Below are 20,856 nucleotides of genomic sequence, written 5' to 3'. Positions count from 1 at the left end.
TTTTCGATATAATTTGAAAAATAGTAGTCACTAATTTTAATTGAGCAATTATTATATCTTATGATATAGTTTCCGTTCATAATTGGTTTCTCTTTATTACATGTTTGATTCATTTGTAAATTTACAGCATTTTTAACAATAATCGTTTTTACGTCTATGGCTAGAATTTCAAGATCCTTATTTCTGGTGAGGTGACAGTTTTGTTTTAATATGCTGTGTTTACTTGGTTTCAATCTTTTTAAAGATTTATTTTCTTCAAATAATAAAGTTTTATTTGCATAAATGAATATTTCTTCTATTTTTGCTTCTATTTCATTATTTTCTTTATTAGGTATTGGAATAACCTTTCTTATTTTTACATATTCAAAGTTTTTAGGTATTTTAATGCCGAATATTAGATAGGTGTTATTTAAAATGGCTGTGCCTAATTGTAGATACTTAAGCTTATTATAATCAATATTATATTTAACTATTTCTTCACTAGTTAAAATATTTGGGTGTAATATTCCATATTTGGCTGATACAACATTTTCTTGTATTTGCTCAATTTTACTTTTTAATAACTGAATCTTTGTATACTGGTCTAAGTATAAATTTTGTTTATATTCGTCATACATAAATTTATTAATAGAATTAAGTTCTTTTTCAATTTTTACTCTATCACTTTTAACGATTTCTTTGAGATGCTCTGTAGCTGAACTGAAATAATTGTTTATTTTGATTTGTTGGTTCATTGTGTCATTCGTCTGTAAAAAGTGCGTTTGTATATTTTGTCTATCGTCTTCGTCCATTGTACCAAAAAACCATTTTGACATACTACCTATTGCATTAATTAGTCCGCGTTTATTTCTAGTTTTTACTGGCATGAGCGTTAGTAACTTATTCCTTATGTCTAACAACTCTCGTTGTATTGTCACTTTATTTTCTAATTTCATTAATATTATATTGTCCGTCATTTCGTTGATAATAGTTTCTAGTTTGTAAACGTCAATCATGTGTAGTACTATGTCACTATCTTTGGGTATTTTTTGGTTTCTAATTTGTAAATCTATAAATCCGGTTTGTTCCGTTAGTTCCGTCCAAGTCATTATACCTTTACATTCTCGTATCGTTAGTATTATTGCTATCATCATGATCCATGTCTGTAAATTTTAAAGGTCGTTTAATGTTGCATGGATGAATATTTTTTAACAGTCCTTTTTTATATTTAGGTTGTTCTTTGTGCCTAACCGCTTTGTAGTTCTTTATGAATCCCTCACGTCTTTTTTCTTTATAGTCCTCTCTTTTTAAATTAAGTTTATCAATTTTCTTTCTTTTGCATTCTTCTAAATTTTGTTTAATTTTTCCTAGATCTAAACGTCCTTCCTGAACGTCTTTTGGTGCACATTTAATACTTGAATGATACCTTTCGTTATAATTTCTGATTGTTCGTTGAATTAATTGTTGGATAGGTAAATTTTTATTAGTTTGGTACAAAATCCTAAACTTTTCTGCCATCGTATTATGAAATCTTTCTATATCGGCATTTCCTGTATGGCTGTTGGGCTTAGATAAATGTAATTCGATTCCTTGTTCTGTTAGAAATTCCCTTATCCTTATTGTCTTAAATTCATTGTCTGCTATTATTTTATCTGGTTTTCCTATTTTAGTGATATGCTCTTCTAGTTTTTCTATTATAGTCATATGATTTCTGTCATTCAATGGATACGCTGCGCCAAATTTCGAAAATTTATCTATGGTCGTCGAAAAGGTAAATCCTTTGATTACGTATGTATCCATATGTATGATTTGGTTTTTATCTGAAGGAGTTTCTGTGTAATGAAATTTATTTTTAATCGGATGTCGTTCATACTTTACTTGTTGGCAAATGTCACATTGATTAATTACCACTTGGATGAGTTCCATGAGTTTTGGAAAATATATTATATTTTTGATTTTATTATAAGTTTCTTGTATGCCAGAGTGCATACTCTCTCTTACATGATACAGTGATATTTGTTTTACTGCTTCCACTTCAGTTTCAATGTCCTGTGCTCTCATGGTGCACTTAGTAAAATTAATCTGGCTATCGTTTGAATACATATCTATAAGCTTCTCTTGTACTATATTATAGTTGTGTTCGGATAGTTCCGAAAATATCCCTATTTTCCCTTTTGAAATGTATCTTCTAAAAATGTCTCCCATTAGGTTAAAGTCACTTTCTGCAATAAAAATAATTCTTTTCCCATGTATTTCCTTATATTCTTCCGTTTTATTATTTGTTAATATTATTTGGGTTTTGTACTTATTCACAATTTCTTCTTTTATAAAAAAATGATTACCCAATTCTTCCTCGGCTGAATGTACTGTTGCCATTGTAACATCATCTTCTATATTGTTAACTGAAAAAAAATTTAAAATATTGGTATTTTCTACCATGGTATTTTCACTCCCCTCTTTTTCTGAAATAGTGTCCTCACTATTTTCTAGTCTACTTAAAAAATCTGCCACTTTATTTTCTTTTCCTTTGTATTTTGTACATCATTTCTGGATTCCATGGGTGCGTTTAGGTTTTGCCTAGGTTGTTCCAAGCGATTTTGGCTGAAACATGGCCTAGGGTGTCCTACCTGCCCGACCCTCTGGATATTGTGTATACCATAACGTTCTATATTATCAACGTCCATGGGTTCGTTTAGGTTTTGCCTAGGTTGATTCCATCTATTTTGATTGAAATTTGGCCTAGGGTGTCCTACCTGCCCGAAACGCTGGAAGTTGCCTGATGGGTTATTATCCCTATTATTTTGAATTCTAAATCGTCCTGAATTATTATAATTATCATTATTATTATTATTATTTCGTGCCTGTTCAGTATTCTGTCTAAAATAACTTTGTCCTACATAATTTCGTTGATAGTTTCCCTTAGATATTGCCCAGGTTGAGTCAAGCGATTTTGGCTGACATTTGGCCTGGGGTTTCCCATCTGTGGGATTCTTTGAAAATGATTTACCTCGATATTATCTATTTCCATCGGCTCGCTCCGGTTTTGCCCGGTTTGACTCCAGCGATAATGGCCGGAATTTGCCCTGGGATTTCCTACCTGTGGAGGCCTCTGGAAATTTCCTTCTTTTAATTGGCTTATAAAAAATAGTTTACAGAATATTTAGCTCTTATTCACTATTATTTTTTTTTTCAATTTAATTTCTTAATTTATTATCTCACTATTAATTTATTCAATTTAATTACTCTTTCATGAATTTTTCCTTCTTTTAATTGGCTCAAAAAAATAGTTTACGAAATATTTAGCTCTTACTCACTATTATTTTTTCAATTTAATTTCATAATTTATTATTTCAATATTAATTTATTCAATTTAATTATTCTCTCATGGATGTTGCTTGGCTCATAAAAATTTTTTCTACTTCGCTACTAAATTTAACAATCGAGATTTTGAAATTTGACTCTACTTTTTTCAATTATTTTCACACACTTAGATTTTTCTCAATTTATGCAGGAGATTTAAGATTTTTCTGAATTTATGCACAAAAAAAATGTCTTTAATTATTTCTACAAGATTTCTTACTTATTTTTCGCTTAACTAAAACTTACAGTAAGGCTAGCATTATTTCTCCACCGGCTGCTAGGATGTCTCCTTTTTGTTGAAAGAAGATATTCCACATTGCTCATGAATGAATTAATGGTCACCTGACCTACTCCAGTAAACGTTGGTAGATGTGATATATTTCTATAGATGTGCTCTATCTGTTGTTGTAGAACCAAATTTGAGGCTGCATTTTCTTGCGGTTGTTGTTGTGCTTGCTGCTGTTGTTTTTGTTGAAGTTGTAATTGGTGTGTCTGCTGTTTTTGTTGAAGATCTAGATAGGCCAATCTAAGCTGCTCGAGTTGTTGCTCCCTTCGTGCGAGCTGCTCTACTAGATCTGCTGGTGCCATTTCCTGTTGGGCCTGCTCCATCCTTCTCTTATCGAATTCCTTCTGCCTGGCTTGCCTAATTTTTGATTGTTGGTTTATCAGCTAGCTTGTTTGCTAAGCTGATGGTTCCCTTTGTTTTTATGTTGGTGGTGTCTACTTTAATAAGTGTTCACTGCACTGCACTTTTTATGTTAGTGGTGTCTACTTTAATAAGTGTTCACTGCACTGCACTTTTTATGTTAGTGGTGTCTACTTTAATAAGTGTTCACTGCACTGCACCTTTTTATGTTAGTTAAATTATACGTATATTAAGTTATACCCTGGAGGGTCCGGTCAACTCCTGAGTTGGCTACGGATTCGCAGGATTAGGGTTTGGGTGTTATAAAAATTTTGTTTATTCACCGCACGTAATTCGTTCACTGGATCCTTTTACTTTTTAAAGGATCCTACCGACTGCGCCAATTTTGTATTTTGCTCAAGCGGCAGAGAAAAAAAATTAATGAAAGAACAAAGACAACTTTTTGCTTGAAGGGCTTCTCAACAACTCATTTATTATAATTTCAATTATTACATTTAGACTTAAACTAACGTACATATGTATTTGCTTATTCTGCATTTAATATTTAATTTTACAAATTGTTGTCAATACCTTATTCCGCATTTCCTGTCCCACGCTTTTTCAGGTAAGTCAAACTGTTGCAAAACAGGAAATGCGTTTCCAATTACTTTTACTTATTGTTCATTATTTTATTTACAAACTCATCAATTTCGTCTGTTTTACAATGTGAATTTATATTTGAAATTGAATATGTAACTCACCCTTAGTCATTGATGAAAAGCAAAACATTATTGAATTTGTTTGAATTTTTCTCTTTTCTTGTAATATATTTTTTTTTTTTTTGCTGTAATAGATTTTACAGTTCCATATAGTACTTCATTCATCAGAATTGCTATTCAAAAGGAAACTAAAAATAATATTTTCGCTCATGTCTCCATAAAGTCGCATTTTTCGGTGGTCGCCGCCTACTACTGGCATTGCACTATATAGGTATGTACCTATAAATGTATGTATGTGAGTATAACGCTGATTAATACCACTTTGTTACCTTACTTCAATAACGTTTGTTCGACCTTGGCTGATAAAGCAGCGAATAATGTAATAATAAACACGAGTTGGGTGTTCAAGAAAGCTTTTTAAGCCAAAGCATCATTGACGTGAGACCACATCAAGGGCAAAATTAACGCAATTGTCAAATTGGTATTTCAAACTTGTAATTTTTTAACTAATTGGTTTCTATTGAGACTAGTAATTTGTAACAAATCTTTTTTATGATCTTAAAACTCACAATTACTCAGCGTTTAATAAACATTTTCTTGCAATGTTGCATCGACTTCCTTGCAAAATATTCGCATTAGATCACCAAGAAACGTTTCATAATAATAAAAAACTCGAAACATTTTGAGTCAATATCATCATTCATTGCTATTTCTATGTGCACCGACAATCAAGATCAGTTCAAGATCAGACATTGATTCATTTACACAATACGGTTTTAGTTATTTTTGCTTTGGAAATTATTACAAACTCTCTCAGGTGAATGAGTTTTAATGAAAGCAAACAAATGATGAATGAAAATATACAATAATTATAAGTTGATCTGGCAGTGAAGCTGATAGGTATCTTCAATGATCAACTAAAAAGTATACGATGTGTGATCAGCACTCTGCGTTAATTAAAGCTGAGTATTATTCTCAAATTGCACAGATCGTATTTCAATACTTTAATATGCAAAAATTGTGATTAACTCAAGCATCAAATTAAAAACTTTTTTGTAGGTATTTAAACTATATTATAAACTGAAGCGACCACCCCGATGAAAAAATTCCTCCAACAACCGCGAACAAGTGAACCACAGTTTCATTTCTGTTTTTTTTTCACTGAGTTGCCACATCTGTCATTAACATTATATATATATGCTTGGCGCGTACGCCCTTTTTTGGGTGTTTGGCCGAGCTCCTCCTCCTATTTGTGGTGTGCGCGTCTTGATGTTGTTCCACAAATGGATCACTAACATTATTCATTAACATTACTACCAAAGTTATAGCGCCATTGCTTGATATTTATAAAAGTTACGCCGCCTTGAGTACATCTTCCTCTGCACGTGTTTTTTTAATTTTTTACACTTCTAAAAATGGATTACAACAGCGAGGTTGCATTAAATTATCAAGGGAGCGAATACCTTAGAAAGGTAGGGAAACTGTTTCGATAATGATACTCTAAAGAAAACAGAACGCTTGAAAAGCAGGAAAATTAGATCAATAACTGCAAATGAACCATCAAAGATAGCCCAGAAAAAAATGTCACACTTTGGACTGGAGACACCGAATGAAGCTGGCAACATTTAATGTTGCTTAGGCGCACAATGTTTCTATTTTATTATTTTTAGACCCTTCAGACTTTTCAAAATCAAACTGACTAAATTGCAAGTAAAATTAAATTAAACTAAAATCCTTCAATTTAATTTTTTTCTTGAGATTTACTCACCATTTTCTTCGCCAAAAAGACGCGGTGCATTACGCATCACCACCGACCTGCAACGAGACAAAAATGTATACAAATCCAATTAATATTTCATAAGTAAAAAAAAATGTTAATGAAAAGCAAAAAACATAACAAAAACAAGAAAAGCTACAATTAAATTTAGCTTATAACGAGAAACGCTGCATGATCCAGAAAAATGAGACCAAAGCGCTTGGAAATGGTGCGCAACATTTCACGCATCATTCAACAGCAGCAACATGCATCATCAACAAATGCAACAGATTTTCATAATTGCATTGAATGTGGCAAAGAAATGTGAACTGCTACCGCAGGCAACCGAATAACCGCACGCATACACATGAACACTTGTCAACTTATTATTGTTGCTGCGTGACGCCCATAAGGGCGTGCAGTTGCTGCTGCACATGGAGAAAGTTTTCTTCTTACTCTATTAACGTGATTAATGCAATGTGTGCATGTATGTTTCTATGTTCGTATGTGTGTTTGTCGCTCCACCGCCACACTGTGTGTGCTGTATGATGTTGAATTTTGGCTGTCATTAAATTAAGCAGAACAGGCGCCCAGAATGCTGCCTTGGCTGCTGCACTTTTGTTGACGCAGTGGCTTTATGGATTTCTGCTTTGGATTTAAGCAGCTCTTTTGTCGAGAAAAATATTATGAAAACAACATAGTTTATGGAGGTGCTGATTTATGACTGTCGAAGTTGGCGTGAAAAGTAAAAATATTTAGAACAAAAAAGTTTATTTGCCGCCACAGGCTGTTTTATAGCTTCTCCAGAACAGCTAATTGTACTGAAATGAGAACAAGTGGAGAACTTCGAGGAAAATTCGAATAGGACTTTTGTGAAATTATTCAAAATCTGTGAGTTAATGTTTTGTGAAGCTCAATATGACTGAAATAAAAAAAAATCTATACAAGACATCCATTACTTGACATTATTTCGGAAAATATCTTGCTATATGCATATACAGCAGCGGTTAAAATAAAAGCAACGCGAATTATTGCAAAATTTTTAGTATTTATTTATTTTTGTAATATAATTGTTTACTTTTTTTTAATATAACTATGTATATTTTTTTATCTTTCCAATATAACTTTTTTTCTTTTATTAATTATATTTTATATATACATAAATAAAAAGTGGCGCAAACTTAATCATGCAATTCAGTTTTTGAATAATCATTTTAGTAAATAAAAAAAAATTGAGTGAAAGCAATCTTTATTTCCGTTGCTTGCCTGCAGCTGCCTCGCTCACAAGTGTCGAATATGATTGCCGCACAACTCCATTTTCAAAAATTACAAATCTTCCGATAGGCTGATTAATTTTGTGCCACCTTGCATATGGCCTCTTAACGACAGCTGTTCTTTTTATGAGGAGCCTTTTCATGACAGAAATACACACGGAAGTTGGCCATTATCTGCCGAGCGGCAACTGCTATTAGAAAAATGTGTTTCTATTGTTTGGTGTTTCATGACCAAAGTGGGTTTCGAACCCGGGCACTACCAAATGGCAGCCCGCCACCATTATTATAGCCAGTTCCTTTTGTCCCGAATAGAACATAAAACCTCAATCCACATGGGAGGCTAGCTAATGATAGGTGAAAATTCGGGGGCTACTTTAGAATATACAACTGAAAAGCCTTCTGAAGTTCGCAGCGTCTGCCTAGGAGCGAGCGGGTTCACACTATTGAAAATCTGGTCTCTTACCCGTGAATCTTACCAAATATTCCTCAATTTTGTAACTTATGAATGTACTCCATATTTTTCGAGCTACAGATATAAAGACATGAATTTAAGCCAGTGAGAAATTCAATCTCCAAGTGGTACCCACAGAAATGTGGAATATCCGCCAAAATTTTAAAAATTACAAAAAATGTACATAAAAAAATTCAATATTTTTGGGCAGAGTTTTGGAGTCCAAGTGGCTAAAAACTTGGATTGATTTTTGATGATTTTTTATCGTTGACGGTGTTATGCATTTTCTTCCACTTAACGAATGCTCGAAATTTTTTATATAAAAGAAAATACCCAACACCGTCAAAAAAAATGTTCAGAAATTTATGATAGACTTTAGCTACACCAACTTGTAAAATATACATGCACATATTTTGATACTGCATATCACGGGATGGCATCTATAAAAATAGAAGCAATCAGACTTAAAATAATAACTCACTACAAAATGGTATTTTTAGCACCCCCAAAGAAAACAAAGATAAAAATAAAAATATCCACGATATTTCCAGCAGAATATTCAGCCTCTATTTACAGTGCTACTCGCTCCTAAAAGTAAAAAATGGTCTTAAATAATTTCGTTTTGTATGTAAAACACGCTGCCAGCATTTGCTCTTTGATACAGAGGGTGAAATCGACTGAGTTCTTGTTTTTATTTGATTACTAACACAATCAAAGATTGGTACAGTTTAAGTCAATAGGTCAAACTGGAATGTATGCTTTAATTTTTCATCAGATTGTTTAGAGCATTGGTGATTTACGTGCTTGTATAGTTCAAACTATTAGCGGAACTTTGTGCCAGAAAAAGAGTGTATTCCGGCTTAAGAGGTCGACTTTCGTTTAAGTGAACTGCATACATGAACTGCTACAAGCAAGCTATCCTGCCCTATTCTCAATAATTAACTGCACGTGTACGATAGCTTACCATATTTCTAAATAATGCTAAATAAATTTCTCTACACTCACGCTTGCCTCACAGTAAGTTAAGGGGCCCCTTTCTTGCTGTCTTATTATTACTGATTGTTCTTTTCTTTTTTATACTTTTGGAGTCTGGCACTTTACAGCCGTTTCCCATTTTTCAATTTACTTCAAAATTAATTTTAAGGATACTATTTGTCTTCCCTGTGAAGTGTTGCATAATTAATTTTGATTGTCTGAAAATAAGTTTTCAAGCAGGAGTCGTGCTTAGGTATTTCTTTTTTTTACTTAGGAATAGGGCAATAATTAATTTTTAATGCACATATTTTTGTATATTTTTGTTACAAGCACATAAGCACTTCAATATAGAAAAGATTTGCTTGGAAAAAATTAAAAAAACAATCAAAGAGATGTGCTGTTAAAATTTTAATTTAATGGGGCTTAGAGTTGTGAAGAGAAAATATATAATACTAAGCAGATGTAACATTTTAAATTTTGTTTTGACTTTGGCCAAAGGCATTCAAATTATTTATGATACTATTTTTAAAAAATCATACAATGCAATGATCAGCATAACTAGAATTGGTTCAGCCACTTTGTAAGATTTGGAGCTTAACAGTTGTTATGTGTTAATTGCTAAAATTTGTAAAACCTATTTTCTACATATATAAAGACATTTTTTTGTGGAAGTGCTCAAAAACACGTTTCATCTTTGTCCTTCACCAGGAGGCAGTTAAAAACATTAGTATTGATTAGAAGCAGGAAGTTGCTAGAAGTGAGAGAAGCAGACGCTAACTCGGTTCGAAACTGAGTTGACTGAGAGCAGGTGCAGAGTGGGCGCGGAAAGCCGAACCGAGAGCAAACGCAGTGAATGCGAGCAACAAGCTTTAAAACTCTTACTCTAAGTTTACTTTTAAGAAGTTACTTATACAATATTTGTCACAAGATCTTTATTTGTATGTATCTATCACATAGTATGTAAGGTCTGTCGGAGAATATCTGGCTTCTCTCGATTGCATCCGAATACTTCGATATCAGGTTCATTTGGGTTCCCGGTCACAGCGGTATATAGGGAAACTGCTGGGCTGATGAGCTGGCTAGACAGAGAACTTTAGAGACGGTTTCGTCGCGAAATGAGAGGATTGGGGTTCCCTTAAGAACCTGTGGTCTGCTCCTGGAAAGATGGGTCACGAGTCAATTCAGCAAGCGCTGAGCTAGTGCGCAAACGTGCAAGGTCGCGAGATTCTTCTGGCCGTGGATGGATTGGGGAGGCTCGAGGGAACTCTTAAAGCTAACAAAGCCCCAGCTCTCAAGTTTGGTGGTATCCTTACCGGGCATTGTCCGTTGGATATCCATGCGGTGAGACTTGGAATTGCCTCAAGTCTGTTCTGCAGAAGCTTTCTTGAGAATGAGGTAGACTCATCTCAACACATTCTTCTCAGCTGCCCTGCTCTCGTCTGGCAAAGATTTCGACATCTGGGCTCTCATTTTTTTGCTACGCCCGCGGGTAGTGGGCTTAAATATCATACATCTGGTGAAGTTCATCAGTAGCTTGTTACGGCTAATTACGAACGTAAATCAGCCACCGTCGGCGTCGTCGTAAGTGCATGGTTATCATCCCCTAATCCCAAGGCCCCTTCTTCCTTCCCTTCTCCTTTGTCCTTTCCCTGCATGGCATCACAACGGGAGAATTTTGAATATTTGTCCAAGTGGGCCCCAAGTTAGGGCAGCCATTTAACCTTACCTAACCTATGGTCTGCCCTGTTGGTTGATTAATAAATAAAATAAAATGAAAAAATAAATTGGATGATTAATTTTGCTCCACCTTGTACCTAGCGTAGGACAAACTCTTTTCTGCTTTTCTTTTAAACTAAAGCCCTGTTATTTCACTGTATTTCATTTCTAATTTTAAGAGGAACATAATTTGTAAAAAATTTGAAAGCTGGTCGTGCAGGGCAACCCTAAACAAGTCAGCTGTCAAGTCCAGCGAGCCTGGATTCAAAGAAATAAGTTCTACACCATTTTAGCATTAAAAATATTAAATTTTTGAATTGATGGGTAGGCTTTAATATTCAATTGAACCGAGAGCACCAAGGTTCTGACTGGTAGTTCCCAAGAGTCCAAGTGGTCCCTAAGTATGATAGTAGCGTTCGCACGGTAGTCGGTTATACCTTACCGGATCGACGCGGCCAAGAACTGTCACTTCAACCGCATTCCCCGTAGATGAATGAGAAATGTATTCGCTGCTACAACGACAACAACAGGTCCTAACTAGTAAAATCGCGTTTCGACAGTAATTGTGGATGATTTTGCTCACAGATAAAAATAAAAGCTTTACTCAACCATAAAAATACTGAGCATTGCTTGTTTTGACAACTAGTAATGTATTTCGAATTTGTCAAGCTTGCAGGCTAACCACTAAAGCTCTTTAGATATTGAAATAAGATAGCAAACCAATGTTTGTATATAAATTGCTAGATTTAATCAAAAGCAAGCGAATGTAATATAAATTAAACACTTAGCTGTTGTTTCTCCAGCGCTCAAATCCGATTACAACAAAATCCTATTAAACACATTAACACACCAAAGCTTGACATTTCAGACTTTTTACGATTTTTTCCAAATATTTATGTATTCATAATTTAATTTTACAAGCACCCTTTCACTTTTCTCAGTCAACCTTCCATTGCTATATTTATTGTCACCCACGCAATCTGTTTTACTTAGAACAATTTCGATTTGAAAATTTTCTGGTTCATACCTCCAGAAGCGTCTTACGGCCTCCTGTTCGCCGGGCGTTAAATCTTTTATTTTTGCCTCGAAATTCTGCTCCCACTCCGATGGTTGGGCTGCTGCTGTCGCCGCCGCTGCTGTCGCCGCCGCTGCTGTTTTTGTTGCTTTGTTATACGATAAAATCACTGGTGGCACATGCTTGACAGCAGTGCTGCCATTATTAAATTGATTCGCGCCGGTGACGCTCATTGTTGCAGCTAATTGATAAAAGCAAAACAGGTGATTGCAGAAATTAGCTGCAATGTTTGTGCTTTTCGTATGTGTGAGTGTGCAAGTGGTGTTTCTTTTGTAAAAGTTTCGATTTCATTTGAGGGTAAAAATTTAATTAGGCCCCAGCGCTTGGAAACACAGAGGCACTGATTTTTCCATGTTTTCGTTTTTTACGTTTCTTTTTTAATTTTTTCCGTGCGAGTGTGAGTATCGGTACGCTGTTTATTTAACGATAAATTTAATCAGAGGCACTTCGAGTCGAAAGGAAATGAAAGTCCCACAATTAGTTGATAACAAACTGCTAGTTGGGCACCAGGTACGGTTGTAAAAATGACATGAACTGTGATTTACGTATGTATGTATGTATGTATGTAATTTCATTTTTGATTGAACACCATTAAGATATGTAGGTGTATATTTGAGATAATTGAATTAAGATTTATTCCTCAAGCACTTTATTTATATACAGGGTGGTCCATCTGGCCTTTGAAATTTGAACTATCGGTTTTTTTACCCTGAAAGCTAAAATATTGTAAGAAAATCCATGGAATGTCAGGAATTCCGTTTATAGTTAGACATTTACAAAATTGCTCACTTTTCTGTTGAAAAAAATCTGTTGACTCCTCACTCCGGAAAACTTGAAAGAGTTGATGTGGTCCGCGCTTTTTTCTAATTTCAGGGGTATATAAGAGTTTTTGTGCAAATAAATATTATGTGTGCTAAAGGGGGGGAAGGTGGAAATTTAAAAATTTTAAAAGGCCTGTATTTAGGAACATGGCGGACTGATTTTAACAACCATTTCCACTATGTATTCTATTTTTTCCGGGGAGAGGAGTCGCTATTTTGCATTTACACCCTTGGAAGTTACGATTTGACTACATGAAACCGTTTTTTCGGCGAACCATTAGGAATAAATGTAACGCCAATTATCTATAAACGATTCAAGAGCTCAAAACTGGAATCAAAGGTGAGATTCATAGATTTTGATGAAATTTATTGCAAAATTGGATTGACAGAATGCGCTTTACTATAAACTTAGCCGTATAAGTCATTTAAATAATTTGTATTATATGCTTAATGGCAAGCTCTACGCTTTCCAGTAAAAAAAGTTTCCTAAAACTTTTTGCGACTTTATTATTTATAGACGAATTGAATATAAATTCCAAATACTAGATTGTACACCCGTTACACATGCATATTATATACTATATATATCGCCGATTTGCTGTAAGGGTGTCATAAACCAAAAAAGTGCTTAGATACGAGGGTCGCTTCAAAAGTCCACGCAAAGTCGGAGAGATGGCACAACTGGCGCGTATCGAGGTTATGTTTAATTAGGAGCATCTCTTGGAAGGGCACAAAGAAAGTTTCAGGCAGATCTGCCTATTTCTTTTTGTTTGACATTCGTTTAAATCGAAGAAGTTGAGGGATTTTCTTTTTCATCGCTCCCGCCTAAGCAGTTGTGGGCGTAAAATTAATGGAAGTAGTGTTCCAACTTCTTTTACATCCCCCGACTTGCCTCCCTTGGATTCCTCGGACTACTATTGTTGCCGAATTTGGAGAAATTGAAGATTTTATTCAAACGAAGAGGTGATTGCAGAAACCAATGGCTGTTTTTCAGACTTGGACAAATCGTATTATTCGGAAGGCATTATTCTTCTAATGAATACTGTTACCAGATATCACGTGAATTTTTTACACAATATAAAAGTAGAGCGGGAGATCATTTCTGCATACTAGAAGTCGTTCGAAAAGTCCGTGCAAAAATAAAAATTGCTTTTATTTTTCGACATAGCCTCTTTTTAGGCTTATATGCTTCGCCTAACGCTCTTTTTATTTCTTGATCTACAGGTCGTATTTTTCGAATTTTTGATTTGATTATGAAGTTCTTGCAGCAAACATCAGATATACATATATGTATAAATATGTAAATTTATATAATTTTTTATTGCGACACTTTGCACTGCTTTTTCTCTGTCAATTATTTTCTCACTTTTCGCACCTTTAACCCTTGTACAATTGAGTTTCACTTTTCTAATTAAATTCGCACTTTACACTCTTTTAGCGAGCATTCACCATATTTGCACAGCAGCAGTATTTCGCAGCTACATTTAATTAACACGCCATGATGACCGCTAGCAAACTCAACATTCGCTTGACTGTAAATGTGCGCTAAAAAGTGTCGATTATTCCTTTTTCGAATTTTATACACTTATAACGCGATATTTATTACTTAATATTTTCATAAAACTTTGCACTACAACCAACACTTCAGCGGCCAACACTTATATTCAATAGACACAAATAGATAAATAGGTACATTTACGACAAGTACCGCATTCATACACACGCGCCGCTGCCAAACGATGAAACGATCGATCGACCGATCGATACCTTTTCAATGCGCCAACCGCACGCCAAATGCGTTCAAATCACACTGAAATGCCTTCGCTGGCGGCATAAACCACACACATAGCCGCATGCACATAAAAGCCCCAAAAGATGAACTTATGCGGCTGACTAACTACTACTCAATGCTCGAATGGCTGAATGGCTGATTGTGAGTGATCGCCTACCTAAATGATCGCCCTGACTGCGGCGGCCGTCACCACCACGGTACTTTACTCGTACGAGTAGTTGTTGTAGAAGTTGCTGACTGCTGCACTAAGAAGTCGTGCATCATTGTGCGCAGCATTTCTCATCTTTCATTCTGTTCATTTCTTCTTCACTTTTTTATCATTATTTCCTGCTTTTATTTATATTCATCTATTTATTTAGGCACTTTGATGTTTGTCTCGCACTCCTTTGACGCTTTTGCGGTAAGAAAATGAAATTGCGTTGAACCGCAAGAAATCACTGCCGCCATCAAACTGACGACAAATGAATGGTTTGGAACTTTGTAAGCCCAGCAGCCAACAGGCAGCAGACGACCAAGTCAGCAGAAAATTGTTTAAAGGCTGAAACCAAAAACGTCGCGCGCTGAGCACCAAAAACAACAAAACCAAATGGTAAGCAGATATACCTAACTATATAAGAGTGTATGTCGGTCTGTATATTTATACATGCATACATAGGTACATACATACGCAAATGTAAATGCGATACGTTAATTAATAATGTTTTCTAATGTATGTATGTATGTATGTGGGTAGGTATAAACAGGCAGCTCAAGACAAGTAGGAAGCGTATAGAGCTAAACAGCTGAGCTGAGAATTATTAGCTCAGTCAAGGCTGTGCCGTCAGCGCTCTCGACAGCGATCTTTTCAAAAACCAGTTCCACGATGTAGGCAGCAGCCAGCGCTCGTGCAAAGTTCAGTTTACACGAAACGACCGCTGTCGACAAAAATTAGAAGCAATACACTTTATGCCTATTATTTCACAAAAAAAAACAATAAACAGCGAAAAAATTGCTTGCAAAAGTCAACTGCTGCGACGTCAGCTCCAATGCGCATACTAACTTAAGTATTCCTACATGTACACACGTACTCGTAAATGCATGCATATGTATGTGACTATAAATATTTATGTGTTTATAAAATGCTCAAAGTGCTGAGTATTTATTCCTGGTGTTTGTTGTTAGTTAACTTGTGAGTATTGTTATAGTTTTCAACCCGACAGTTAACCGATAAGCGTGCGAGCCAAATCAACAATAACACACACACACACGCCCATACATGGCACATGTATACATAAACACAGGCATCACCTATACAAGCAGCCGAGTACTTCACTTTCATTCTTTTTGTAAACGACTTGTAAACTGTTTATTTACAGTTCTTGTTATTGTTATTGCAGTTGTATTTACTTTGGTGTACTCGCTTTTTATTGCCAACTTTTTTTATTGGCTTTGGTGCGCACTCGTAAGTGACTTAGTTCCCTTAAGTATTGGCATTAAATAACAACAAATACTTTTTTTTACAAATATCAAAGGTGTCAAAATTAAAGCTTTGACTCTAAAACTTGAACCGGAAATGCAGCCAATTGATTACTCAGCACACAAAAAAAAATAAAAATTGATAATATTTCTTTAACAAAATCGAATAGAATCTATGAGTAACTCCTCCTGTAGGCCCGGGCACAACGCTGTTGTTGTTGTTTTTATCATACCTGTATAAAAATTCGCCATAAATGCTTTTCAACTGCTGCTACTGCTGAAGTGACAGTCTTCAGTCTTTAAGTCCGGCTCGTTGAGATAGCTTAGAACAGACAATTATGGGTTCTTATTTTTAGGTTATGTTAAGACGGTCGCGAAGTGCCTCAACGTCCAATTAATAGCTTTTATATTTAAAGTTTTAATGCCACAACCCGCGGATCACTGTGTTAGAACGAACCAGCGCAGTGGTGGTTGAACAAAACCTGCAGAGAGTTGTAGTCTGATTTCCCAATAAAACTGGACAGAAGGTGATCAGTTGGTTTCTGTTCAATTTTATTCCTGTAGCTTTTGCAATAATCATTGGAACCTTCTAAAGTGGGTGCCAATAAGCTAACAATCAGTAGAAGAGACAGATTGTATCCACTTCAGTGGACTCTACTATATCCGTTCAAGGGCTGTCACTTCAGCAGCTTTTCCATATGAGGAAAGTTTTTACTGCTACAATAACAGATTATTTGTCCTTTTGGGCTTATATTCAGACCACATCAGTATGCTATATAAGAGCTGCACGCGAGCATCGTTCGCGAATACCGAGGATTATGTAGCTAAAGCTTCTGCTTGTTCAGGTCTATTGAAACTGAATAAGATCTAATTGTCACTTCAAGTCATCAAGAAATTTTCTCTGACGACCTCATTTTCGCAGATGTTTTGCTCAGCAGGAGTCCAAATAAAGTCTACGAAGGGCTGGTTGCTAGCCCTAGCGAAATTAACCCTTAGACTCATTTACCGTTTGGACTTATTCCTGGCGTTTAAATTTATATTAAGCTTTCGTTAATTTACAGACTTTAAGTATAATTTTATGGCAATTATTTCTGTATTATAATACATTTTAACCTTTTATATGTCTTTTTAGAGTATTTTTTGACAAAAAAACCCTTCTATTGAGGAGTGGTAGGGTTAAAATATTCCACAAAATTGATCTCCATTACTTTTTACATAGAACTGTTGAACCTTGTAACCTAAGAATCACAAATAAGTAGTTTCCTATGCCGATTTACCACAAAGATTTCCAAAAAATTGGTTATTTTCCTTACAAATTTTTTTCTTCGAAAAATTCAACCACCTTAAATGCAACTCCCTCGATTGCCATTAAACCCGTTTATAGAATTTGTAATTTAACAAGTTTATCTGCACACAAATAATTACTTGACTATGTAAGTAGATATCAATTTAAGCACCTCAGGTACATCATTTCCTTAGGTTTTTCGATGTACGCAACCCATTAAGAAATTATCAATTAAGAACTCTACACTCCGAAAATGTGTCATACAACAACAAGAACAATAACAGCAATTAAAGCCACTAACGTCTAAAGCCATTATCAAGTATGTCGTCATCGTCATCGTCAACTTCTAACCCCAACTGCCGCTCATTTATAGTCTTTTATGTCAACAATTTTAAGAACATCATTGAAGTAAAACACAAACAAAACGAAACAAAGCAATCACACAACAACAATGTGCACGTGCATCAACACATGTAAAGAATTTGACAACACCTCCGAGAATAATTTTGATTTCATTCAGCTTGTTAAACTACCCAAAAAACATCAGTAATACAAAAATATAAGCTCTCGCATGTCTATAAATCCTTTTTCTCCCCACCGCTCATACGTCGTGCACACAAGCACGTCATAGATTCATTTTAGCTGTCACTTCTAACTCAACATGCGATTGAAGCTGGGCATGCACAGTGGTGCAATTTCATTTTGATTTCAAAAAAAATTTCGAAGTCTTCATATTCGAAAAAAATGTGTCATAGTTATAAGATAGCATACAAAACTTACGATCCCTTTTGTAGCAAAAGTGAAGGCAAAAGCATGCGCTGAAAAAAGGGAAAATGTGCAAAAAAGCTTAGAAATAAATAGTGAAAAGTAAGCAGCATTAAAAGCTCACATTTACAACGAAAGAGTCAGAAATGCCAATCAGTGGTGGTGCGGAAAGGTGTTCTTGGAGATCATTTAGCGTGCTTCCGTTCGTATTGACAGTTGTCAGTTGAACAGTTGACAATTGTCAATGCTTTCAGCATGTGTACATATGTATGTATGTACATATGTATGAACACATGCAAGTCAATTTATTTGGCTGTAGGAAGTAGAGGAAAGGAAGCGGACTTCTTCACTTTTTACCCATGCATAATAAGTGAAGTGAAAAGTGCTGAGCATTTTCCGCTAGATATCTTTAGTGAGTCATAGCTCACGATATATAAATTACATCAGGTCATTCCATAGGCATTTCAAAGCGACATTTTGCTGCAAAGAATGTTCTTTCACAACTTTGTGTTTGGTGGAGCAAGTGGTGTACTCTAGGGCTTCAAAATTTAAGTAAAGAAAGAGAACGTTTGATCAATTTTTCAGCACCACTGTATCCCAGGCGGAAAGTCAGAGCAGCAGTCAAAATGATGGTTATGAACCCCATGCAGTTTCAAATGCAGCAGCAAAGCGATGAGACCAATGATTCGGTCTCAACAGTGTTTGCAGAATGTTGTGTTGTTAAAGAAAGGAGCACCTAGTGTCCTTAATAGATTGGCTGCCAAACCCGGATATTTACAGAGAAAGTGATCAATAGTCTCCTTCCCTGAAAGGTCCACACAGCTTCTGCAATGGAGATTACAATAAATGGTAAACCCAACTTTTCTGCAGGAGTACTTTCTTCCTAAAAAAACAATAAAAATTTTGAATGCCAAAAATCTTTATTTACGCGCTCTATTCATGCCAAATATGATTGACGTACGACGCCATTCGTAAAAATTTTAAATCTTCCGATAGGGTGATTAATTTTATGCCACCTTGTGTATATACATATGTGTCCATGTTTTTTAATAGCCTTCATAAAAGACCAGCACGCCACCAGTTGATTAAAGAACTCTAAATTCACGCATTACCGCGCACAAATCAAGTTGCTTGTCGAGTTCAAAGAAGTTCGATCGTAATAAAAACCACGACGGACTACTACTGCTCAGCTAATAATCGTTTTATTTCTGCTCTAATTAAGTATTTGTTGTACAATTTCAGGGCAACGGGCATATGGATGGCTCATATCATCAGCTCAAACCTATCAGCATCTTTGGCTCAATTAAAGTGTGTAAATAAAAATTAATTAGCACGCATCATTTTATTATTTTTTTTTTTTTCGATTTGTAACAGGCACAGATTTTCCATAAAAAACTGAAGTTCGAATGGGGCGCTCATAAAGCGATTTGTGACGAAAAATATAAACACAAGTACTCGCAGAGATAAGCTGGCAATCACTCAGTGCAGCTGCAGGGTTAGAAGAGACAACAAATCTATAGAGCAAGAAGGGTTAATGAGATGATTTCAACATTTTTTCCACAAAAAGCCTACGCAATAATATTTTTTATACTCGTATTGATAATGAAGATGTTTTATAGGGGTTTGTATTTTTTTGTTTTTAATATGAAAGTTATTAGTTAGGTTAAGTTTTGATTGACTTTTGACATTTTTGTGATTAAAAATTGGTGAATAAATAGAAATACATAAAAAAATTGAGATACTACAGAAGCCAAAGCATACAAAATCAAATCTATTGAGCTATTTTAAAAGAAGGCCCTCTGTATTCGAAACGAACTATTCTGAGTAGCTTGAACAAAGTGAGTTATATAGTCCAAAAAGATCTCAGAATTAATGTTTCATAGGAAGTAGCGAATTCACAAAATGTATGTAGCTTAACTAAGTTACCTAATTTTAATAACCGAGTTTCACAAACAAAAATACATATATTTTCATAGTTAAAAATAAATTCAAGACATTTTAAAAGCAAAAAATATCAACAAATAATAAACATCGTAAAAAATTCTAACTGGTTCTAAGCGGTTTTGATTAAACAACACATACACATAAAATATTTCTTTGGCAACCTTCGTAGAATTTCATATTATTGCATATTGCATATTAATTTAAGCTCAGGCACAAATTTGTCAAAACAATTTTTTATGCCTAACTAAATATTTCATAGCCAAAACAACACTAAAAATAAAAGAAATAAAAAAATTCTGATGTCAATATGTGACCAGCAAGATTTTAGCGAACGAAATCGGATCCGCTGTCAATTCATTTAAATCGCTAATTTATTGCGCTTGAATATTAATTTTTTTTCTGCTCAAAAGCAAAGCAAGCGAAACGGAAATGTTATCTGATAAAAACTGGAGGTTTGTGACTTTTAGAGCTCCAGTACGTTCTCAGCATTTTAGTTTTAGAAAAATATTAAAAAAAAGTAGAAAAGTGAGCTAACGCTAGAAAAATCGGCGCCAAGATAATGACCAAATGTATTTCAATTAAAAAATAGGAAAGTGCCAAGATGAATGGTAACAAAAAGGCCCTTACGTAAGCAAAAGTTTTCATTAGAATGCAGCGCACGCATTCTATTGGCAATTTGTTATACATCCCCTCCCATTCCATAGCCTCATTCTTTATTTGCATTTTGCATTGTGCATATTTCAATTCAAGCGATTAGCAACTGTCAAGTGTGTAAAAGTTTTCATGCATTTCGAAATTGAAACTAGCTGCCTCGCCTTCACCTCAGCGCACGACAAAACATGAAAAACACGTCCAAAATAAATG

General features: G+C 34.9%; 1 protein-coding gene and 1 long non-coding RNA gene across 12 annotated transcripts in view; one reads left to right on the top strand and one right to left on the bottom strand.

Annotated features, from left to right (window-relative positions):
- Positions 1–20,856, bottom strand: part of LOC128868944 (KN motif and ankyrin repeat domain-containing protein 1) — a 96,797-nt gene that overhangs the window by 35,760 nt on the left and 40,181 nt on the right. For 5 of the 11 annotated variants that reach the window (XM_054111584.1, XM_054111586.1, XM_054111585.1 and 2 more), the window contains one exon: positions 6,452–6,498. In XM_054111584.1, the coding sequence (XP_053967559.1) occupies positions 6,452–6,498 (47 nt within the window). Of the gene's footprint in view, positions 1–6,451; positions 6,499–11,882; positions 12,647–14,126; positions 14,643–14,700; positions 14,935–20,856 lie in introns of those variants that run through there. The other 6 variants (XM_054111583.1, XM_054111581.1, XM_054111579.1 and 3 more) reach the window with 6 other exon arrangements.
- On the top strand, positions 14,935–19,664 carry LOC128868950 (uncharacterized). Its single transcript, XR_008455172.1, has 3 exons — positions 14,935–15,132; positions 19,291–19,356; positions 19,423–19,664. It is a non-coding gene; the product is annotated as an uncharacterized LOC128868950 (long non-coding RNA).

This window comes from Anastrepha ludens, chromosome 6, assembly GCF_028408465.1.
Source record: "Anastrepha ludens isolate Willacy chromosome 6, idAnaLude1.1, whole genome shotgun sequence".
Taxonomy (NCBI): Eukaryota; Metazoa; Arthropoda; class Insecta; order Diptera; family Tephritidae; genus Anastrepha; species Anastrepha ludens.
The sequence above is the reverse complement of the archived record's forward strand: the minus strand, read 5'-3'. Positions and strand labels throughout refer to the sequence as shown.